The following is a 20,134-nucleotide window of genomic DNA, read 5'->3' as shown; positions in this document are numbered from 1 at the left end:
AGGAAGCCTGCAATCTCAATGGAGTTTGCTTCAGGGAGATTCTGTAACTTGGTCCAGATATTTTGGAGGATATTAAGTACTTCCTGTTTGCCATCCATTTTCTCTGATGTTTTTGGTTGTCAGTAACTGGTAGACAGTATTCAGATCAGTGAACTGGTTCCGTTCCCACACTGGATGGCCTCCTGCCAAAACAGAGTTGCAGCCAGTGTCATTTACACTCTGACATGACCCGATTGGAATTTCAGGCTTAACTTGGATCTCACACTCGCTGAATTCCACGCCCTGATGTATTCTTACTCTAGTTTGTTACAGACTGTCAGCTGCAGTTACAAAATCCACACTGCTGGTTCTTGTAATATGACCAGTAGCCTGAGCAATAGTACTGTAATATCCTACATACGTGGCTTTTCTGTGTGCCTGCAGACATATGGTTTTTCAGCCAAAAAGAAGGGAACCTGATAGTTAAAGCGACGTAGGCTTTCATTCAGCATGCTTTTTTGGGATGTGTTGTGGTGAAGTGGAAGGGTGTGTTCCGTAAGGGCGTATATCTCAGGGTGGGGTTGGCAAAGTGTGGAGAAAAAGGACACTAAATTGGAATACAGCTTTATAATTTTAAAACCACAGGCAACTAGTTGTTGCTTCTGATCTAAGGTGTAGGTGATCTTAATCTGCCCCTATATTCAAAACTGACTATACAGCAGTGTAGATTGGATCTTATAACAGTGCAGCTTTAAATGTTGAATGAAGGTGACAGGAACTGTGCTTGTGCAACACAAAAACATAGTATAAAGAGGATTAGTATGTAACTATTTAAAAATAGATTTTGTAAATGTACAAATGTAGTACAGTATATAAACGTTTTGTATGTAAGTCGGCGAACATTGGATGTTTGTAAAGATATTAAAAAACAGACCGCAAGTACTGTATGTTGTATGTACTATATGTTCATGTGAAGGACAAGTAAAACTTTAGCACATATAAACAGTATATGAGAGCTAAGTATAGAAGTATGTAACATAATATGTAAAGCTGTAGCATGCAAGTGGGTAGGCTACTGTATATGTGTGTTTAGTTTGTGTGCATGCAAACTATATTTAACTTACAATGTTTGTAAGAAAACATAATATTTAAAGGTTTAGTCCGTAAGTAAAGTTTAAATTTATTATGTAAAGGTGTAGTGTGCAAGTAAATGTAGTATGTACATATTTGGTTTGTAAGTAAATTTAATATGTAAATATTTAGCCTGTAAGCAAACTTGATATGTAATGTTTTAGTCTATAAGTAAATTTAATAAATTAAAGGTTTATTATGGGAGTGAAATTAATATGTAAGATTTAGTCAGTAAGTAAAATGACTATGTTAAGGTGTACTTTGTAAGTAAAATTAATATGTAAAAGTTTAATGTTTAAGTAAAATGAATATGTAACAGTTATTGTGTAAAAAAAATGAATATGTAAAGGGTTATTGTGTAAGTAAAATGAATATGTAAAGGTGTACTGTGTAAGTAAAATGAAAATGTAAAAGTTTCTTGTTTAAGTAAAATTAATATGTAATGGTTTATTGTGTAAGTAAAATTAATATGTAAAGGTTTACAGTAGTTTGTAAGTAAAGGTTTAGACAATAAGTAAAACTTGGTATACAAGTCTTTGAGTAAAATTATGTAAAGCTTTAATGTGTTAAAGGTGTACTGTGTAAGTAAAATTTAAAAGTTTAATGTGTAAGTAAAATGAATATGTAACAATTTATTGTTTAAGTAAAATTAATATGTAAATGTTTGTTTTAAGTAAAATTAATAGGTAAAGGGTTATTGTGTCAGTAAAATTAATATGTAAAGGTTTAGACAATAAGTAAAACTTTGTATACAAGTCTTAGAGGAAAATTATGTAAAGCTTTAATATGAAGGTTAAATTAACTCGTAAAGGTTTAATTTGCAAGTAAAAATAATATGTAAGGTTTGCGCTGTATAAATGTAGTACAAAAGGTTTAGTCTGTAAGGAAACTTAACATGGAAAGCTTTGGTCTGTAATTAAATTTAATACACAAATGTTTCTTCTGTAAGTAAACAACATAACGCATAGCATGAGAAAGCGGTTCTGCACTTTGTTTACGTATGTCCATCATTACTAGTGTTGCTGTGAACGGATACTAGTCTATTCCCACACCCTTTGTGGTTTTTAAGTTCTGTTTGAACAGCAATGCCGTCAGTGAACTTCACAAGGCCACGCAGCACAGCTGGACAAGAGTAGGTGTTAAAATAGCGCTGTGGATTCCTTACTTAACCCTTGTGTGAAAGGCATGCAGCCGGTGTGTGAATGCAGTTAGGCTTGTAGAGTAAATAAAAGCTGTTTTCTCTTTATCCAGTGCTCCTGCACATGCAGACATTACTCTTTCCTCTAGTACGTGAATTAGGTGTGGACTGTCTTTTCATTGCAGTTCTGCCTTAACTAGCCTAGCCAGTTTACTTTGACAAAACAAGGGAGCCTCTCTTACCTGAGGGGGGAAAAGAGTCTGCTGCCCCTTTTCCTTTGCTCCAGTTTCAGCAGTTGTTTTGGGAATTCCACAATCAGCCTGGGTGACTGTTTAACTCTTCAACAGGGTTGCATACGGAGTTGCCTTTTTATTTCTCTCCAGTCTTGTTTCACTTGTTATGGTTGTCTCATTTTTAAAGGGTATTTTCTTTCCCTCCAGTTGATTGCCTTCTCGTGCTGTTCTTGTTCAGTGCAGGCAGTCTGAAGTGCAGACAGAAGTGCTGTCACACATTTAAGGCTGTTGCAGTTCTGTTGAATGACTAACTGCTTAACAAGCATGTGGGTTGTGTTCTTCAGCTCGTTTTCCCCTTCTTCATAACTAGAATTCAGCTTTAGTTCTTCCTCAAGTTTCTTCCACAAGAGATTGCTTCCCTCTGCCTGTCTTGTCGTCCTTCTCTTTCACTGTTTACCTCTTTCACCCCCACACACACCCCTTTTGTCTCAGCAGGACTGCCTACTTCTCCTCCCCTCCGATCACCCTGGAAACTCTTTTTTTTTTTTTCTTTCTTTTTTTCTTTTTTCTATTTTCTTCCCGTCCTCTGATTCAAAAACTATTCTGGCAGTGTTAGTGTAGTTTTTTTATTTTTTATTTGATTGTTGCTTTCTGATGGCATGTGTTTGTTACATTGCGAGTTAAGGAATTTAAATTTGACTAAAGAAGGGTTTGACTTTATAAATGGTAATAAACTAATTATTTCCTGACAACCTTTCACACAAATGTCAACATAAAAAAAAAAACCCAACTTTGGATTTCTGCCTCTGGCATTGCACCACCATGTGACTATTATATTTCTATATATTCCATGTGACTATTTCTTTTATGATGTCCATTTTGTTTAAGAGGCTGTTGTGAAATTTTCCATTTCACTAACTCTCACAAGCTTTTCATTGTGAAATCAACAAGTAAGTGAACTATTAGACTGAGACATGCATAACTACTGAAATGAATTATTTAATAAAGGCTCTTTTTTTCTGAAGTTGTGGCTGTGACGTGGCACACAGAGGCTTTTTGTTAAATTGCAGCGAGGTTTACTGTACGCATGCTGTTTTATTGAGGCTTGAGTCAGAGCCCCCAGTCCCCCTACGAAATATCTGTGTGTAACCTGAAACCTTCTGGTAAAGGCTATGGAGAGAAGTGTCTGAGTGTGTGTGTGTGTGTGTGTGTGTAAATGTGTGCAGATGTATGTACTTGGCTGCCTGGTAAAACCCTTTCCTCTCAGGTTTGTGCAGTATTGATGATTTTTTTTAATTTATTTTACAGTAACCCTGAACCGACAGCCTAAGATATAACACATGAAAAGAGCAAATTCACCATTTTGGGTTTAAGGAGTGTACAGAAGGGTGTAATACAGATATCAGTTCTGCTTGCCACCATTCGCAATTGTGGAAAGTCAGCTGGGCAACTGCTGCTGCACTGAAACCATTAATAAAACACATCAGCATGATTTTCGGCATTATCCCTTTACCAATTTTTGTCTAGTGTCCACACGGCCCCCATTTTCTCTGTTCCATGTTGTAAAAAAAAAAAAATTAAAAATTACAGTAGACTTAAACTTATGCCATTTGGTGTGTGCCTTAATACAGAATGACCTAATGAAGTTTAATTCCATTTTATTTGTATGCTTTTACCAATGGTCGTTGTCGCAAAGCAGCTGTACAGAATCAAAGGACAATTATTGAAATGTGTATGAAATGTGAGAAAATGTGCTTGAAGAGAAATGATCAGATTGTCTCTGATGGGCAATCCCAGGGTGGCGGTGGCAAGGAAAAACCTTGAGAGGAACCAGATTCCACAGGGAACCCATCCTCATTTGAGTGATATTAGATAGCAGGAATTGTTGTGCAGTCATACAGTTTGTTAGGAAGTTCAATATAACAGATAATGTCTTTATGATTGTAATATGTAGTCCAGTTTGTTGTTGGAGGCTCAGGAATTTCCAGTCTTGAACTACTGAGCGACTGCAGTCACAAGTGCTCAGAGAACAGCTGTCTGCATCTGCCAAACCCAGGACCGTCTTCATGGTAAAGTGGAACCGTCCCTGGTCACCACACACATGCCAGGCAGACCACACGGGGCCTTCATGCGACAAGACCTCAAGATAGAAGCGGGGCACCAGGACGAGTCAGACAGGTCCAGAGGGCAGAGGGGGTCTGGAGTGACATATTTAGCTGGACAGGGAGAGAGAGAAGAGTAGGAGAGACATCAGTTAGGTATGGTCACAGTCACATAGTGTATAAGGTGAATAATATACATATATAAGGTGAAGTGCTTTGAAGTCTCCATCAGTAAATATATTTTCGTACTGGTTCACTACTTCATGGAATAAAAATACTTTAAGTCTTAAAAAAAAGCATTTGAGAAGATAATATAGGGAAATTAATCAAATATTAGTGTAAGTTCTTTAGAAAGTTGTAAATCATTAGCCAAGTTCTAAATATTGCCATTTTCTGGAAAGTTCACTTTACAACCTACAGTAGGTGACCGAGATGAGTCCTGATGCATTTGTTTCCTGCTCCCTGAGACGCAGTGAGACCAGTCATACACTTGCACCCTGCTGGAAGTTTGGAGAGTGTATAGTGGTGTGCAAGGTGAGATAAGTGCTTTGAGGTCTCTTTTTTTTTGTCTTTTCAAAAAACTCTCTAGATAAACATCTAAGGCAGGAAGTTGTATGAAACCAGTGGACATGAGGAGCAATGGGGTGGGTGAGGTGAGATAACAGCATTATGGATCAGGTGAAGCAGCATGAGTGTGTCATGCAGTTGGTACGTGACCAGATGTTTTAGAGCAATTAATGATGGTACTGTAGGGATGATGATGAAGGGGATGAGGTCTTGTGAAATGTTCTGGAGCATTGTTGAGGGGATTAAGTCCAATGGCCAGATGTGGCAAGATTGGCAAATTTAACAGACAATGATCATGTATTTTTAAAATGTTTTAAATCTACTTCTTAGGAATGCATGTGATTAGGTCCAGCTAGCCGTGCATTCTGCCTTCACACTATCATGCCTCGTTTAGACAATGCTAGCACAGAGAGGGTCATCGGAATGCATCAACTTGGTGCAACACAAGCAGACGTTGCCGGACAGTTTATGGTTGCCAGGTATACCAATTCCTGGCTGTGGAACAGATTCCCAACAAAAGGTTCCACTGCTGATTGCCCTAGTTCGTCTTCAAGACAAGACGACGTGAGTTGAAAAATCATGCAGAAAATGCTGACACTACTGCTGCTGGTATTCTAGAGTTATACACGATAATCCATCAGACTATTTAGTGAGGTGTGGCTGCAACTGGACTTGATGGACGTGCATATAAGGAGGCCATATCGCAGCCCAATGTTGACTCCACGTCATTGTCAACTTTGTGTGTTTTTTTGTTTCTGGTGCTGATGCACACAGACATTTTCTATTCAATCCAACTTCCTCATTTATTTGACAGAAATACATTTTGTAAGAAATTTATATACGCAACATTCTAAGACTTAAGAGTTTGTTTTTCATTTTAAATAATTTTTCAGATTTTCAGAGTTGAAAATAGTGAGTGAATAAACTTCATACTTCCAATCATTTGCATCATATTGTCTTATGTTTTGTTTACTGTCCATACAGCTATGTTTGCACGTTTCAGGGATTATTATTGGGTAGTTAATAGTAAACAAATCACATATGACCCAAATTCCTTCACTGAAAACGTCAGGGTGAGACATTTTTTTCACACACAAGACCTTAACTTACTCCTGATGAATTCTCACAGTGTGTGCAGGCAGACCAGAGTTTAACTTCTAGATCTAATAATTGCACAAGTCATTTATACGAGTATGAGTCATGTTGTTGTGCTTTTTGTTCTAACAAAAAGAAACTTCATCCATGGTCCAGCACTCCTTGAAGTGTATGCTCTTGGAAACACTCCCTGGAAAAATGCTGGAGGATTTTATTGCATGTGAAACAACAGATATGTCCCAACGACTTATATGTCCAATCTCCAAATACAGTACTTAAACCAAAAACATTTTTGAATGTTTGAAACATTTGGAATTATTGGTTATGCAATGTTAAAAGTAAATCCTGATGGTCCTGATATTGTTTAGTTATATTCAATATATATATATATATATAGTTATCTTCACACCTCCAGAACCAAGGGTTCGATTCCCATCTCGGGAGCTGTGTGCATAGAGTTTGTGCTTGATGGGTTTCCTCCAGGTACTCCGGTTTCCTCCCACTTTCTCGCAAAAGACATGCAAATTAGGCTAATCAGCATCCCCCAAATTGCCTGTAGTGTGTGTGTGTGTGTGTGTGTGTGTGTGCGCGCCCTGCAATGGGGGTTGCCCCTTGTCCAGGATGTACAAGGATCTCCTTGGGTAGGCTCCAGGCCCCGTGCGACCCGGTACACTATAAGTGGTACAGAAGATAAATGAAAAAAAAGTTAGCTAGTAACATATTAGTTTCTCTAGCACTCATTCTGGACATCTTTTATTGAAGAAGTCACAACCAAATTCTGCACATTTTCACCGACTAACCCACAGAAATCTCTCTTTTTCTTCTCTAGATGTAGACATGCCACTATATCCAAGTTCTTCGGAGACCAGACACCCAACTGTGCCGGCGCCTGTGACTACTGTCAGAACCCCAAACTTGTTCGTGCTCAACTGGAAAGAGCTGCGACCCTCAGCACTAGGACCGGGCCAGCACAGAGCTCTGAGCACAGGGGACCTTTCGGTTTTGACCGCGAGCTTTACGGAGGGGGAAAGAAAGGCTACGGCTTTGAGAGGTCAGCTGACGCAGTACTAAAGTCATACAAGTTTGACACTGAGGCCATTTTTATATGTAACAAAATAATCAGTGCAAATGTATATGATACCATGTAGTACAGTTGGTACGAGTAAATGTTTTTCACTAAACTGCATCACACCATATGCTTTTTTTTTTCATCATGCATAGTGCCTGCCGTACAGCTGACTACCTTAATGTATGGAATGATGGAAAAAATTATAATTTTTTGTTTGTTTTACCATTTTTGCACATGACTAGGCCAGTTTAACTTTGTTGAGAGTCTTTGGGATGTGCTGGAGAGGAATTTATTATGCTGTTCGATTCTCCTGACTACAATACAGGATCTCTGCCAAAAATCTTTGCAACTCTGGACGGAAATGAAGTTGCATAAGGTTGTCAAAGCAATCCCACAGCTTAATCATAGCTAAAACTATCCAATGAAATATTAGACTGTGAGACTTTTTTGAGCCAGGCATTTTATATAGTTTAGCTCCTGTTCTCAGTTTAATTGTGTCAGCATTAAACAGTCAAGTCTAACACTGACCGCTCTTGAATTAACTTTTGAATTACAAATAAATTAAGCTTGTAATGTTAAAGATAACCTGAAAAACAGAATAAGTCCTCTGTTTTGGAGCCATGGTGGAAGATCTACTGATTATTACGATGGGAGAGGCCTATAATTTTCATCATAGGTATACCTCAACTATGAAAGACAAAAAAAAGAAAAGAAATCCAGAAAATCACATTGTAGGATTTTTAATGAATTAATTAGTAAATGTCTCTGTAAAATAAGTATTTGGTCACCTACAAACAGGCAAGATTTCTGGCTCTCACAGACCTGTAACTTCTTCTTTAAGAGGCTCCTCTGTCCTCCACTCGTTACCTGTATTAATGGCATCGGTTTAAACTCATTATCAGTATAAAAGACACCTGTCCACACTTCAAACTCCAAACTCCACTATGGCTAAGACAAAAGAGCTGTCAAAGGACACCAGAAACAAAATTGTAGACCTTCACCAGGCTGGGAAGACTGAATCTGCAACAGGTAAGCAGCTTGGTGTGAAGAAATCAACTGTGGGAGCAATTATTAGAAAATGGAAGACATACAAGACCACTGATAATCTCCCTCGATCTGGGGCTCCATGCAAGACCCCGTGGGGTCATTATGATCACAAGAACTGTGAGAAAAAATCCCAGAACCACACGGGGGGACCTAGTGAATGACCTGCAGAGAGTCGGGACCAAAGTAACAAAGGCTACCATCAGTAACACACTGCGTGGGACTCAAATCCTGCAGTGCCAGACATGTCCCCCTGCTTAAGCCAGTACATGTCCAGGCCCGTCTGAAGTTTGCTAGAAAGCATTTGGATGATCTAAAAGAGGGTTAGGAGAATGTCATACGATCAGATGAAACCAAAATAAAACTTTTTGGTAAAAACTCAACTTGTCGTATTTGGACGAGAAATAATGCTAAGTTGCATCCAAAGAACACCATACCTACTGTGAAGCATGGGGGTGGAAACTTCATGCTTTGGGGCTGTTTTTCTGCAAAGGGACCAGGACGACTGATCTGTGTAAAGGAAAGAATGAACGGGGCCATGTATCGTAAGATTTCTCAGCAAGGGCATTGAAGATGAAACATGGCTGGGTCTTTCAATGATCCCAAACACACCGCCTGGGCAATAAAGAAGTGACTTCGTAAGAAGCATTTCAAGGTCCTAGAGTGGCCTAGCCAGTCTCCAGATCTCAACCCCATAGAAAATCTTTGGAGGGAGTTGAAAGTTGCCCAGCGACAACCCCAAATCATCACTGCTCTAGAGGAGATCTGCATGGAGAAAGGGGCCAAAATACCAGCAACAAAGTGTGAAAACCTTGTGAAAACGTTTGCCCTCTGTCATTGCCAACAAAGAGTATATAACATAGTATTGAGATGAAATTTTGTTATTGACCAAATACTTATTTTCCACCATAATTTGCAAATAAATTCATAAAAAATCCTACAATGTGACTTTCTGGATTTCTTTTTTCTTATTTTGTTCCTCATAGTTGAGGTATACCTATGATGAAAATTACAGGCCTCGCTCATCTTTTTAAGTGGGAGAACTTGCACAATTGGTGGCTGACTAAATACTTTTTTGCCCCACTATACATATCACTTCAATAGATCCTTTTTTTAATACTTTAAATCCTGTAAGAAATGTAGCTGCCTGGGATGAATCGAACAGTAAATCCTTAGTGTCGTGAGAATTGAAATGAAAACTAATTGCGATACACAAAAATCTCATCAAGTCGAAATGACGTCTACCTGCGATTTTACAGATTGCTTGTGTGTTCAAGTCTATGTGCGTCGGTGTGTTTGTGTGTCTGTGTGTGCATGTATTTGCTTTGTGAGTACAGTAAGTGGTCTGGTTAAATCTGACTGAGGACCCGTGTACCTGATTGTGTGTGTGTTCAGGTATGATGAGGACTGGGAGGGCAGCGGTGAGGAAGACTCTGAAAAACGGAAAAAAGAGTTCGGGGATTTATTCAGGAAACAGATGAGTCTACGCAAGGTAAATTTAGCTGTGAGCTAATTCTGTCTCGCATGTGCACTTGTAAAGATGTAAACAAGCACACACTAGTTCAGATCAGGTCGGTGCAGTCGCTCAACTTTTGTTTGACAATCTCAAAGTTCATGTGCAACATCAACCACCGCCAACATGCAGGCCCTCTGACTTGGCCTGAGAGACTGCCGCACATTCTTTCCTCTTCTCTTGCTTTTCTTCCATTTCTTTCTTTTCTTGCTAATTTCTAACATACACACATCTGTTTTCCAGCTGTTTTGCCTAAATACTTTCAGAATTAGAAATACAGGGTTCATGATTTCCCCATATGAGAGAGAAAATCTGACTGTACTGTTTCCTGCACCAAAGGGAAATGTTTGTGAACTTAGTCCATTTGACCAAAAAACCCAAACAAGAGGGCAGGGGAGTGAAAGAGCGGGAATATCAGGAATCTCCCAGAGAATTCACGTGGCGATGGGAAATTATCTAATTTATTTATTTAGAAGATGGAAAGCATTGGTGGCTTATGCGGATAGCCGGGGTTCAATTCCCTGCCGGTGCATTACGAGATGCAGGACGTCCTTTGTCCCCGTCCCAAGTTCGGATAGAAGGGGAGGGTTGTGTCAGGACGGGCATCGATATAACCTGTGCCAAGCTGTACATGGATCGGATGGCCTGCTGGGCTGACCCCTTGAAGGGAGGAGCTGAAAGTACAACAACCCTTATTGATTTAGTGGATGAACAGGGATAGCATAAAAATAAATGCTGTGTACTGTAGAATGATCTATATCTTTTAGTCTTTGTTGTCTCATATATATATTTTTTTTAACTTTCAGGGATCAAGTGGCCCAAAAGAGACGTTTGCTCCACCAGGTTAGTGTCCAATTATCAATTTTGGTTTGCAGAACATCATCATCAACATTTTGGCTCAAACCCATATTCATCGTAATGTTTTGTGGACATTCTGAAAAGATTTTGATAAATAATGATTTATATTAGTTACACATAGATCTCGAGGCGGGAATCGAACCCCAACCGTGGAGCTGTAGGGCTCCATGTCATGTATCTGTAGCGTGTATAAGTTTTACCAGCACTGGAAAGTTTTGTGGTCCCTCTGTAACAAGTTGCATTTATTTTTAAACAGAAAGAGAGAGAGAAAGAGTTGTTGGTAGTTTTTTTTTAATCCTTTCTGTGGTAAGAACTTCTTGTTTTTGCAGATGTTCCACAGCATTGAGTGTAAACCAACATAATTGTAAGAAATAACACTGATACAAGGTCTGAGTCTCTCCTCCGTTCCTGTGGGTGTAGCGTTTCTATATTCTTCCTGTGCTTGGTGGGTTTCCTCAGGGTGATACAGTTTCCTCCCCAGTCCGAAGACATGTGCTGTAGGTTGATTTGTTATTTCCGAATTGATCATAGAATATGATTGTGTGTGTGTGTGTGTGTGTGTGTGTGCTCGCTTATGCCTTTGCATTGGGGGCTACCTTATTCAGGGTGTACCCTGCCTTGTGCCCTAATTTACCTGGGATGGCATTCTGCAATCCTACACAGGTTACAAGTGGTACTGTATATACGATGGATGGATGGATGGATGGATGGATGGATGGATGGATGGATGGATGGATGGATGGATGGAAAAAAAAATCTTAATTAGTGGCTGTAGCATAAGAGGAATTAAACTCAAGTTATTATTAGAAAATAATCAGCTTTGGTGTGGCACTGAGCTGCCCCTGATCATAGATACAGTATCATGCTATCTTAAGTGTTAAATGTAGTTATCTTATTGCACCTCATGTCATATGCTTAGTGCTAAGTGTTTTTTTTTTAAATCATATGATGAGCCAAATTCAGAAACAACGCCCAGGGTGAAAATAAATAAAGTTATTTACTCATAGATCCGTGCATGGATAGAGTCTGTTATAGATGTACCTACTTACGTTGTGCCACTTGCTAACTTGCATAACATTTATATTTAGCCATTTGGCAGAAGGTCTTATCCAGAGCAACATACATAAGTGCTTGGGAGTCTTCATAATTAAATATTTCTTTTTTGTATTAACCCAGATTTAAAGAGGTGAAGGCATGCACTCGAAAGAAGAGGCATATGAAGATCAGTACAAGCAAGACGGAGTACATATATAAATGTAAATGAGAGAGGGTCAGGGAAAGGTCCAGTACCAAGGAATAGAGGTAGAGGAAGTTTAAATATTTAGGGTCAGCTTTCCAAATCAATAGGACGTGTGGTAGAGAAGTGAAGAAGTGAGTGCAGGCAGGGTGGAATGGGTGGAGAAGAGTAGTAGAAGTAATCTCAGACAGAAAGGTATCAGCAAGAATGAAACAAACAGGACGGTAGTGAGACCAGCAGTGTGGTTGGGCTTGGAGATGTTAAAGATGCTGCAATTGACAAGAATGGGCAGGATTAGGAATGAGTATATTAGAGGGACAGTGCAGGTAGGATGGTTGAGGGATGAAGGGTATATCGGGAGGAGAATGTTAGAGATGGAGCTGCCAGGTAGGAGGAGAAGAGATGGATGTAGTGAGAGAAGACAACCAGGAGGTTTTAGGAAGGAAGGACAAAGAAAGAAGTGGTAGATGGAGACAAATGGTCCACTGTGGCGCCCCCTAATGGTAGCAGCCGGAAGAAGAAGAGAGAAAAAAAGAACGCGTTAGGTTTTGTAATGTTTCCGCATATTCATCAACAGATGGTAGTCTGTGGAGTCATCGTGCATTTCCTCAATTATTATTCATTTCTTCAACTTTTTTTGTATCAGGTCCTCAAGAGCTAAGAGTTTTTAATGCAGTATAACCGCCACCCATGCTGCGGTATTACGAGACGAATGTCAGTGGCGTCCACTTGAATATAAATAGACTGATAATCTATTTATAAGCTACTGTTTTAGCTCTGTTGCTGATATGAAAGGCAGACTCAGACCACTGCTCAGTCCATTCACACACCCTAAACATTACTCTTCAGGTTTACTATTGATCTCCTAATCAAAGGGTTGAGGTACGACCGTGTTAGTTCTGATACAGTACACGTTTTTATATTACATTGTTATAGACATCGATATAATGTTTTGTTTTTTGTTTCCCCTCCAGATGCCGAATGTCCATTAAAGGAGGCGAGCAGTCAGAGAATCCCGAGGCTCACAGTGAAGGTGATGATTTAGGTTCAGCTGTCGCACTCTTGCTTTCACTCAGCACGTTATCGTACAGACAGATTAAGTGTGGAGTGTAGCGGGCCTGTGCTGTGCGTTTGCAGGACAATAAGAACAAAAAGGACTATAAGAAATTCACTGACGTGAGCTTTTCTGGAATTCGCTTCAAAGTGTTATGTAAGGAATAAAACACAATAGGGCTTCCTGTTTGCGCAAAACGTTCCACAGTGTCATGCTGTTATTTGTTTCTATACCACAAAGCTGATTAATTTACTATAACTCCATGTGTCTGCATTATTTTCCCCTCACATTACCACAATTATATTGTTTTTATTTTTTTAATACTGCATTTCTTACACCACTCTACATTGGCTCACGACACTGATGCCAAAAACCGGCCAGTCCACGATTACCCTAAGCAAGTTACTTTTTAAAGTAACTAATTACATTACAAAATTACTGTCTTTACAAAGTAATCAGTTACATTACAGCATTACTTTCTGATAAAAGTAACTAGAGTACTTTTCCACTGCAGAAAATGAAAACTCCTTTGTGATTCCTCATGCATGTTGTTTTAGTCAAGACCTTTATAATTTTTCTACCATCATCACTCAGTGAAGTTTGGCCCATAGTCTGTTAACTACTAATACCCCGATCTCACCTACGCGGTTTCGCGCGGTGGCCGTAAGTACGGTTTATCATGATTCATTACGCTGTGATTAGGTTTCCATCCATCCGCGCGTCGCTCCTCACATAGTCAAACTGCATGGGTGAGATAGGGGTATAACAGCAGGAATAACAGGAGGGGGCTGATTATCGGGGGCGGGCTTGTAGACGGCTTTCACACTAACGGAATCACTGCTGTCTGGTTCACGGATTACATAGATTGTCTAAATAACGGATTACATTTTTGAAAATATAGATAGATAACAGTACTTAAATGGCGAGCCTAACACGTTCCTTTGTTACTTTGTACCGCGTTCCACCCAACACTGCTCTCAAAGCACTTTGCCACGCACCTCACACTGTGCCACGCTCACTCTGACCTTCTAGCACTGCTCGACTGATTCCACCAACTCTCAGGGTGAAAGGAAGGCATGCATCAAGACTAAAGAACTAACAAACAGACAAAAACCATTGACGTTAAATCGCTTCTGTAAGTCGCTCTCTGGAAAAATTAGTTGTGGAATGTCTGTAGTTTTTTTTCCCCTCTTTCTCATGTTTCTCCAGCTGTAAACATTCTCTTCTAGGCCTCTTTAGAAGTTAAGAAGAGAAAAGTCTGCTTATCGTGTTACTGAGAAAGTCCTGCATTCTGAAAATTCCTGTGGTGGCATTACTTCCTGACTCTTAGGAAACACTGGGCGATTTCACACTAGTCATGATTGATTTGTACCGTGCCCAGGAACGATTTCTACCAACAGCCCTCCCTTTCCCACATCCTTGCTGGCCAACTTTCCCATTATTATTATTATTATTATTATTATTATCCTTTGTCCTTAGGTACACCTGCATATTTTCTGCATATTTTATGCAGCCGTATGCACCTCGCTGCTTTATGAGCCACCATTAAACACAAAGAGAAGAAGAGAACGAGGACGTCGAGCTTCACACTAGACCTGATATTATTGATATTTCAGAAAAAATGTCAAGAGCAACGATCTCACATGCCTGCCTACTTTGAGCTAAAGGCCACACGATTTTTAAAATGACACCATCTGTGTCCTCCAAAATCTCTGAGGGCGTGGAGCTTGCGCCAGTGCCAGTATGCGTTTTATAAATAGTCCACTTCCATGTTTAAGTACGATTGGCTTTCTTATCTGATTTGATCTATACCGTGCTTGAGACCACCTTTCCCACTACACTCGGGGACGGTTCCCGATCCCAGAACACTTGTGTTCTCACTGATTAAAATGAAGGGGTGAAGTGTTTTCAGAAACCATTCTGAGTTACTAATATAAAAATTGACACAGACACAAGACTCTTTCTGTTAGACATCCCTTAACAGCACGTTCCACCAATCTTAATTGATGATCTAATTATTTTTTCATATAAAATCCTTTTATTATAAGCGTCCTGTGGAGCATCCTACCATGCAAGTCTCTGTAAAAAATGGACAATATTTCCGAAATCCGATTTAAATCATTCCAGTTTGAGATGACATTTTATCTGTTTACGGGAACGCTTACATGCACAAAGCATTCAATCAGAATCTAACTTCTTTGAAATTGCGGTTCTGCTTATTGCAAACTATTTAATTCACAGAAGTAGTTGTTTTGAAATAGTTTCCTATCTTTTCTTAAATAATCCCTTAATCCGTTATATATATATATTCTTGTGTATATCTATGTTCTTGAGGATTCCTTTAGTCGGCTACAGTAATATTCATTTGTGGAATAATGAGACTTACAGAACTGCACTCACATGAGGGCTGTTTTAATAACGCTTACACAATGCAAGTGTAAGCATAAGCATAATGAGCATGTTTTATCAGGGCAGTGTAAGATATAGGAAGAGACTACCCCCTAGTGGCAGTAATGTGTACAGTATGTGGCATTTTGACATTTAATTATTAGATTTGCAAAGTGTTGAAAAAAAAAAAAGAGAAAGTTTTATTTACTTAATTAATGTGTATTTGTGTGTGTGTGTTTTTTGCTCAGGCTCGGGAACACTGTCTGTCTCTTCTCCAGGCATCTCTGACTAACTGCAGAGGGACGACAGATCAGCCATACAGGTATTATTCAGGATTCCTTTTTAGTTCCGTCCCATCATGTCATGACTTTTACTGAACGCTGTAAAGTGAGGGATTTTATTACCATTTTAATCTTGTGGTGGTTATTCAACATTTAAAGTACGTTCCTGAGGTTTGCACCGGTGTCCCTACAGACACCTTGTATAATGTTTAATCTGTTGTCTTACTTTCCAACTTTACTTCCTGTGGTTTGGCTCCTTTACAGCTCTGACCCACTTTCTGCAGCAGTTGAAATAGAGCACGAAGTATTCAGATCTTCCAAGTCTGCCAACCTGTACAAGGCTGCCGTTCTGAAGAGAGTGAGTGTGTTGGAGTCTAATTCCCACAGATCATCTAATTATACAGTATAAAACCAGTACAATTATATGTACTTTAGGAACTGAGTTATACTGTAGTTCAGCAAATAAACAAGCAGAGGCTTGATAAGGAGCCGACATGCACACTTCAAAATGTGAGCAAAGCATCTGTGGTGTTGCGTGTGAACCAGATGTTGTCTCCTGCTGTTGTAGCATGCCTGCCAGAGGTGGCAGAAGTACACAATCAAAGTATTAAGTACATGCTCTTAAATGTACTTACAGTTTTGTACTTTGAAGTACAAAAGCACAAGTACTCCACATTAAAACTTTTTTTTTTTTTTAGACATCTGTCTGACTGGTTATGAAAAGGTGGCTTAGTGGTTATCAATATCACCTTGCACCCTGTCCGGGTTCGATTTCCGCCTGTGTGCATGAAGTTTGCATGCTGTCCCCGTGTTTGGTGGGCTTCGTCTAGGTTCTCCGACATTTTAAACCAATTAAATTTGATGGTGTTGAAAATATGAATATGTGAGTATAGTAGCGGTTAATGGCAAAAAGATTTGACATTAATTAAACGAATGTCGGTTATCAATTAACTTAACTAAGCATAATTATAACTAGCTAGTTGCTACTTTGTATAGTGCAAGTAGTCTACGCAATTAAACATGGGCATACTGCAAGGATACAGAATACAATAGGGTTAAAGGGCACACCAAGGTGTGTCTTAAAAATGACATTATTGTTGGCGTGAAACTCTTTTGCTTAAACCAATCATACCTTGGCAAGAGCACCAGTTCGAACCAAAAGAGCCAAAAGAATCTGCAGCCCAGAGATGAAGTGGTGCCCAGGTAACCCTCACTCACGATGCACAAACCAATCTGCGCTTTCATAAAGATTTAAACTTGGATTGGTGGAATTGTTTTGTTTCTGTCCTTCCCACAAAGGGTGCAACATATGTCACACTTATGTTGAGATTGGAAAAGCAGCGCTTCTTGGGATCATCAGCTGGAAACTAATGAGTCTCTTTTTAAAATGTAGGGAGTAAAAGTACAAGTTTTTCATTAATATATAGTTGAGTAGATGTAAAAAGTATCATATACGGAAAATCTTAAAATACTTAAGTACAATAACAATAAGTGTTTGTATTATGTTACTTTCCACCTGTGATGCCTATGATGTCATTGATCAACATGTGCATTCTGAGATGAAACAGCAGTATAAGAAAAGATCCCAACATTGGGTGTACATTTGTTCCTTAGCCTTAGCGAATTCATATATTCTGATGTTAACTAAGCTCTCATACCCATCTTGTAGCTCATCTAATATATATAAATATACAGTAGCAGGGGTCTTGAGTAGCAGTAGAATATTTCCTTTATTGATAAGTTTATTGACCAAACAAATAATTTACCCTTTAGGTAGCAGACCTTAAGAAAGATGCTGCTGATGCTGTAGCGCCACCTGTTGAGGATGATGATGGAGAAGCGTGTAGCTCTGGTGTTCATGAAGAGAAAAGGAAGATGGTGAAAGAAGAAGCAGCCTGCTCCTCTTTTTCCTCAGCTTTTCCTGAAGATCAGCTGGGATTTACATCAGCATCTGAGATCTATTCAGTAAGACATTTCTGCCATGTTGTCACATTTTTAAAGATATGATGGATAATGGTTGAAAAGATCTTTGGTTTTTCAGTGTGAATAATTCAATTCAATTTTATTTGTATAGCGTTTTTAACAATTGTCATTGTCGCAAAGCAGCTTTACACAATCAAAAGAAATATTTAAGTTTGTATGGAATGTGAGTGTGTATGAATTAAAATGGTCAGATAGTCCCTGGTGAGCAAGCCGAGGGCGACAGTGGCAAGGAAAAACTCCCTGAGATGGTAATAGGAAGAAACCTTGAGAGGAACCAGACTCAACAGGGAACCCATCCTCATTTGGGTGAAACAGAAAGCAGGAATTGATCTGCATTTATACAGTGTGTTAGGTGGCAGGCAGTTCAGCTATAACAGTTGATGTTAATTGATGTTAATATGGAGTCCAGGTAGTTATTGTAGGACATTCCAGTCCTGAACTATCGAGCAACTTCAGCCAAGTCAAGCCCTCAGAGAAACAGCTGTCAACGCCAGAACCATCTTTATGGTAGAGAGAACCATCCCCAGACACCAGACTTATCCCAAAGAGACACACGGGGCATCCATGTGACGAGATCTCCAACCAGAAGCGGGGCACCAGGATGGATCAGACAGGTCCAGAGGACAGAGGGAGTCTAGATCACTGGCAGCTCAGGAACGACATGTGTAGCTCGAAAGAGAGAGAGGGGGAGAGAAAGCAGAAGAGGAGGGATAACAGTTTGGGTCTGGTCACAGTCACATAATGTATAAATTGAATGTATATTCGGTGTAGGGTGCAAGCAGAGACTCCAGCAGGACTAACTCTCACAGCATGAGCAAAAGGAAGAGCCAGAAGGAAACACAGACATGAGGGTCCCTGAGATGTAAAGCAAACAATCACCTCACCGTCAATAATGTTAGTACTAGAACTACAGCAGGTTCACCTCTGATGAAGGTCTGAACATCAGGTGTTAGTTTCACCGTAACATGGGTATGAAGAATATTTAAGATGGAAAGAGGAAGATTTGAGGAACCTGGTGAAGAGGAGTAGGATTTTAATAGGATTTTAATAGCAGGGACATGCTGTACCAGGAAAATAATCCACAACAGTGTGGTGTGATTAAAAATCTAAGTGTATTATTTTCATATTATGGTACATCCTTAGACATTTTCTTCCTCATATGCTACAGCAATGTCTCAATAATTATTGGGATGCTGTGCTTTTTAATGTGACTCTGCTGCGGAACATCCATTAGGGTAGTACACATTATAACAGCTATAAACACTTAGATGTTAGATGTTTTTTAACACTAAAGAAGTGTTTAACACTAACAATTCTGAAACTGGACAGGTACCTTAAACTAGACTGAATAAGTGGAAATTTAAAGAGAATCTTACAGGGCTGTCCAGCACCTTCATGGTTTATTCTCGTCACCTTTTGGCTACATAGTAGGAACTACTTTCACCCCTGCGCCATCATGTCTACGACCGCATCGCAACCGTGCTGATAACCAGCACACCAGCACTCCGTCTCGTGTGATATTGTTTTAGTTCATGTTGTATATATGGCATTTTAAAATGATCTCTGTGTATAAAAAAGGTGTATGTGAGCTTCATCTTCTGCATTTCTTCAGTGTCAAGGAGAAAAAACAATGGCCGGTTTTGGAAATTTGCTAAAACTACTAGTAGGAAGGCATAACATTGTATCTGTGATTTTGTAAGGATACTTCTTTGTCACAGACAAGAGTACACAAGTTTAAGGGTAGGAAATATGTGCTTCATTTTACTTACTTGCTTAAGAGGTACATTTCACTATTGTTTCATTTTTGTTCTCACAGCTGAAGCGAAAGCGTGTGGGTGCTGGATTCCGTGGCTCCTCCACCCTCTTCCAGACCGCATCAGACTTTCTGAAAACTTCCAAAAATGAGACACCAACACCAGCAGCCCTGAGTCAAGAACCTGCTGCTAATGACGAGGAGCAGGAAGCAAAGCCTGAGCCAAAGAGAAGTAAAACATTTCCATCTGACTCTCCATCGTCTTCCAGCCCCAGCAAGAGTTTGGGCAAAGTCCTGAGCAAGAAACAGCAGAAGTTAGCAGATGCAGCCAAAAATTCACATCGTATCTCGCAGTACTTTGGGAAAAAGATGACTGACGAAACACCAAAGAATGGAGATGTCATAGTCTTAGAACCTGAGGTAACATACCTCTTTGTGGAAACTCCACACAACCACAATGTTACCTTGAATACCAATAACACTGAGACTCAAAATGGATGTTCGATGAATATGGAAAGCATTGAGAAGGATTTAAGGCCTGATGTGACCCAGACAGTGGATGTTCTCCCCATGGATATGAGCACTCCTGACACGGAGATGAACACGGCTGATGAGGTTCCACCGGGTCTTGAGGAGAGAACAATGTTAGAGGCTAAAGGGTACTTTGTCTCTTCCTTTGCAGAGTTTTTGATCACATAGGAACTGACTG

The 20,134-nt window shown here is 39.6% G+C and overlaps 1 protein-coding gene across 1 annotated transcript in view; it reads left to right on the top strand.

The window, feature by feature from the left end:
• Nucleotides 1–20,134, top strand: part of recql5 (RecQ helicase-like 5) — a 43,742-nt gene that overhangs the window by 17,140 nt on the left and 6,468 nt on the right. Inside the window, exons 8-15 of the mRNA XM_053514556.1 lie at nucleotides 7,075–7,296; nucleotides 9,754–9,850; nucleotides 10,678–10,714; nucleotides 12,941–12,999; nucleotides 15,657–15,730; nucleotides 15,954–16,047; nucleotides 17,463–17,654; nucleotides 19,489–20,084. Coding sequence (XP_053370531.1) covers nucleotides 7,075–7,296; nucleotides 9,754–9,850; nucleotides 10,678–10,714; nucleotides 12,941–12,999; nucleotides 15,657–15,730; nucleotides 15,954–16,047; nucleotides 17,463–17,654; nucleotides 19,489–20,084 — 1,371 coding nt within the window. The remainder of the gene's footprint in view (nucleotides 1–7,074; nucleotides 7,297–9,753; nucleotides 9,851–10,677; nucleotides 10,715–12,940; nucleotides 13,000–15,656; nucleotides 15,731–15,953; nucleotides 16,048–17,462; nucleotides 17,655–19,488; nucleotides 20,085–20,134) is intronic.

Source organism: Clarias gariepinus, chromosome 16 (assembly GCF_024256425.1).
Source record: "Clarias gariepinus isolate MV-2021 ecotype Netherlands chromosome 16, CGAR_prim_01v2, whole genome shotgun sequence".
NCBI classification, from domain to species: Eukaryota; Metazoa; Chordata; class Actinopteri; order Siluriformes; family Clariidae; genus Clarias; species Clarias gariepinus.
This window is presented reverse-complemented; position numbering and strand designations above follow the sequence as displayed.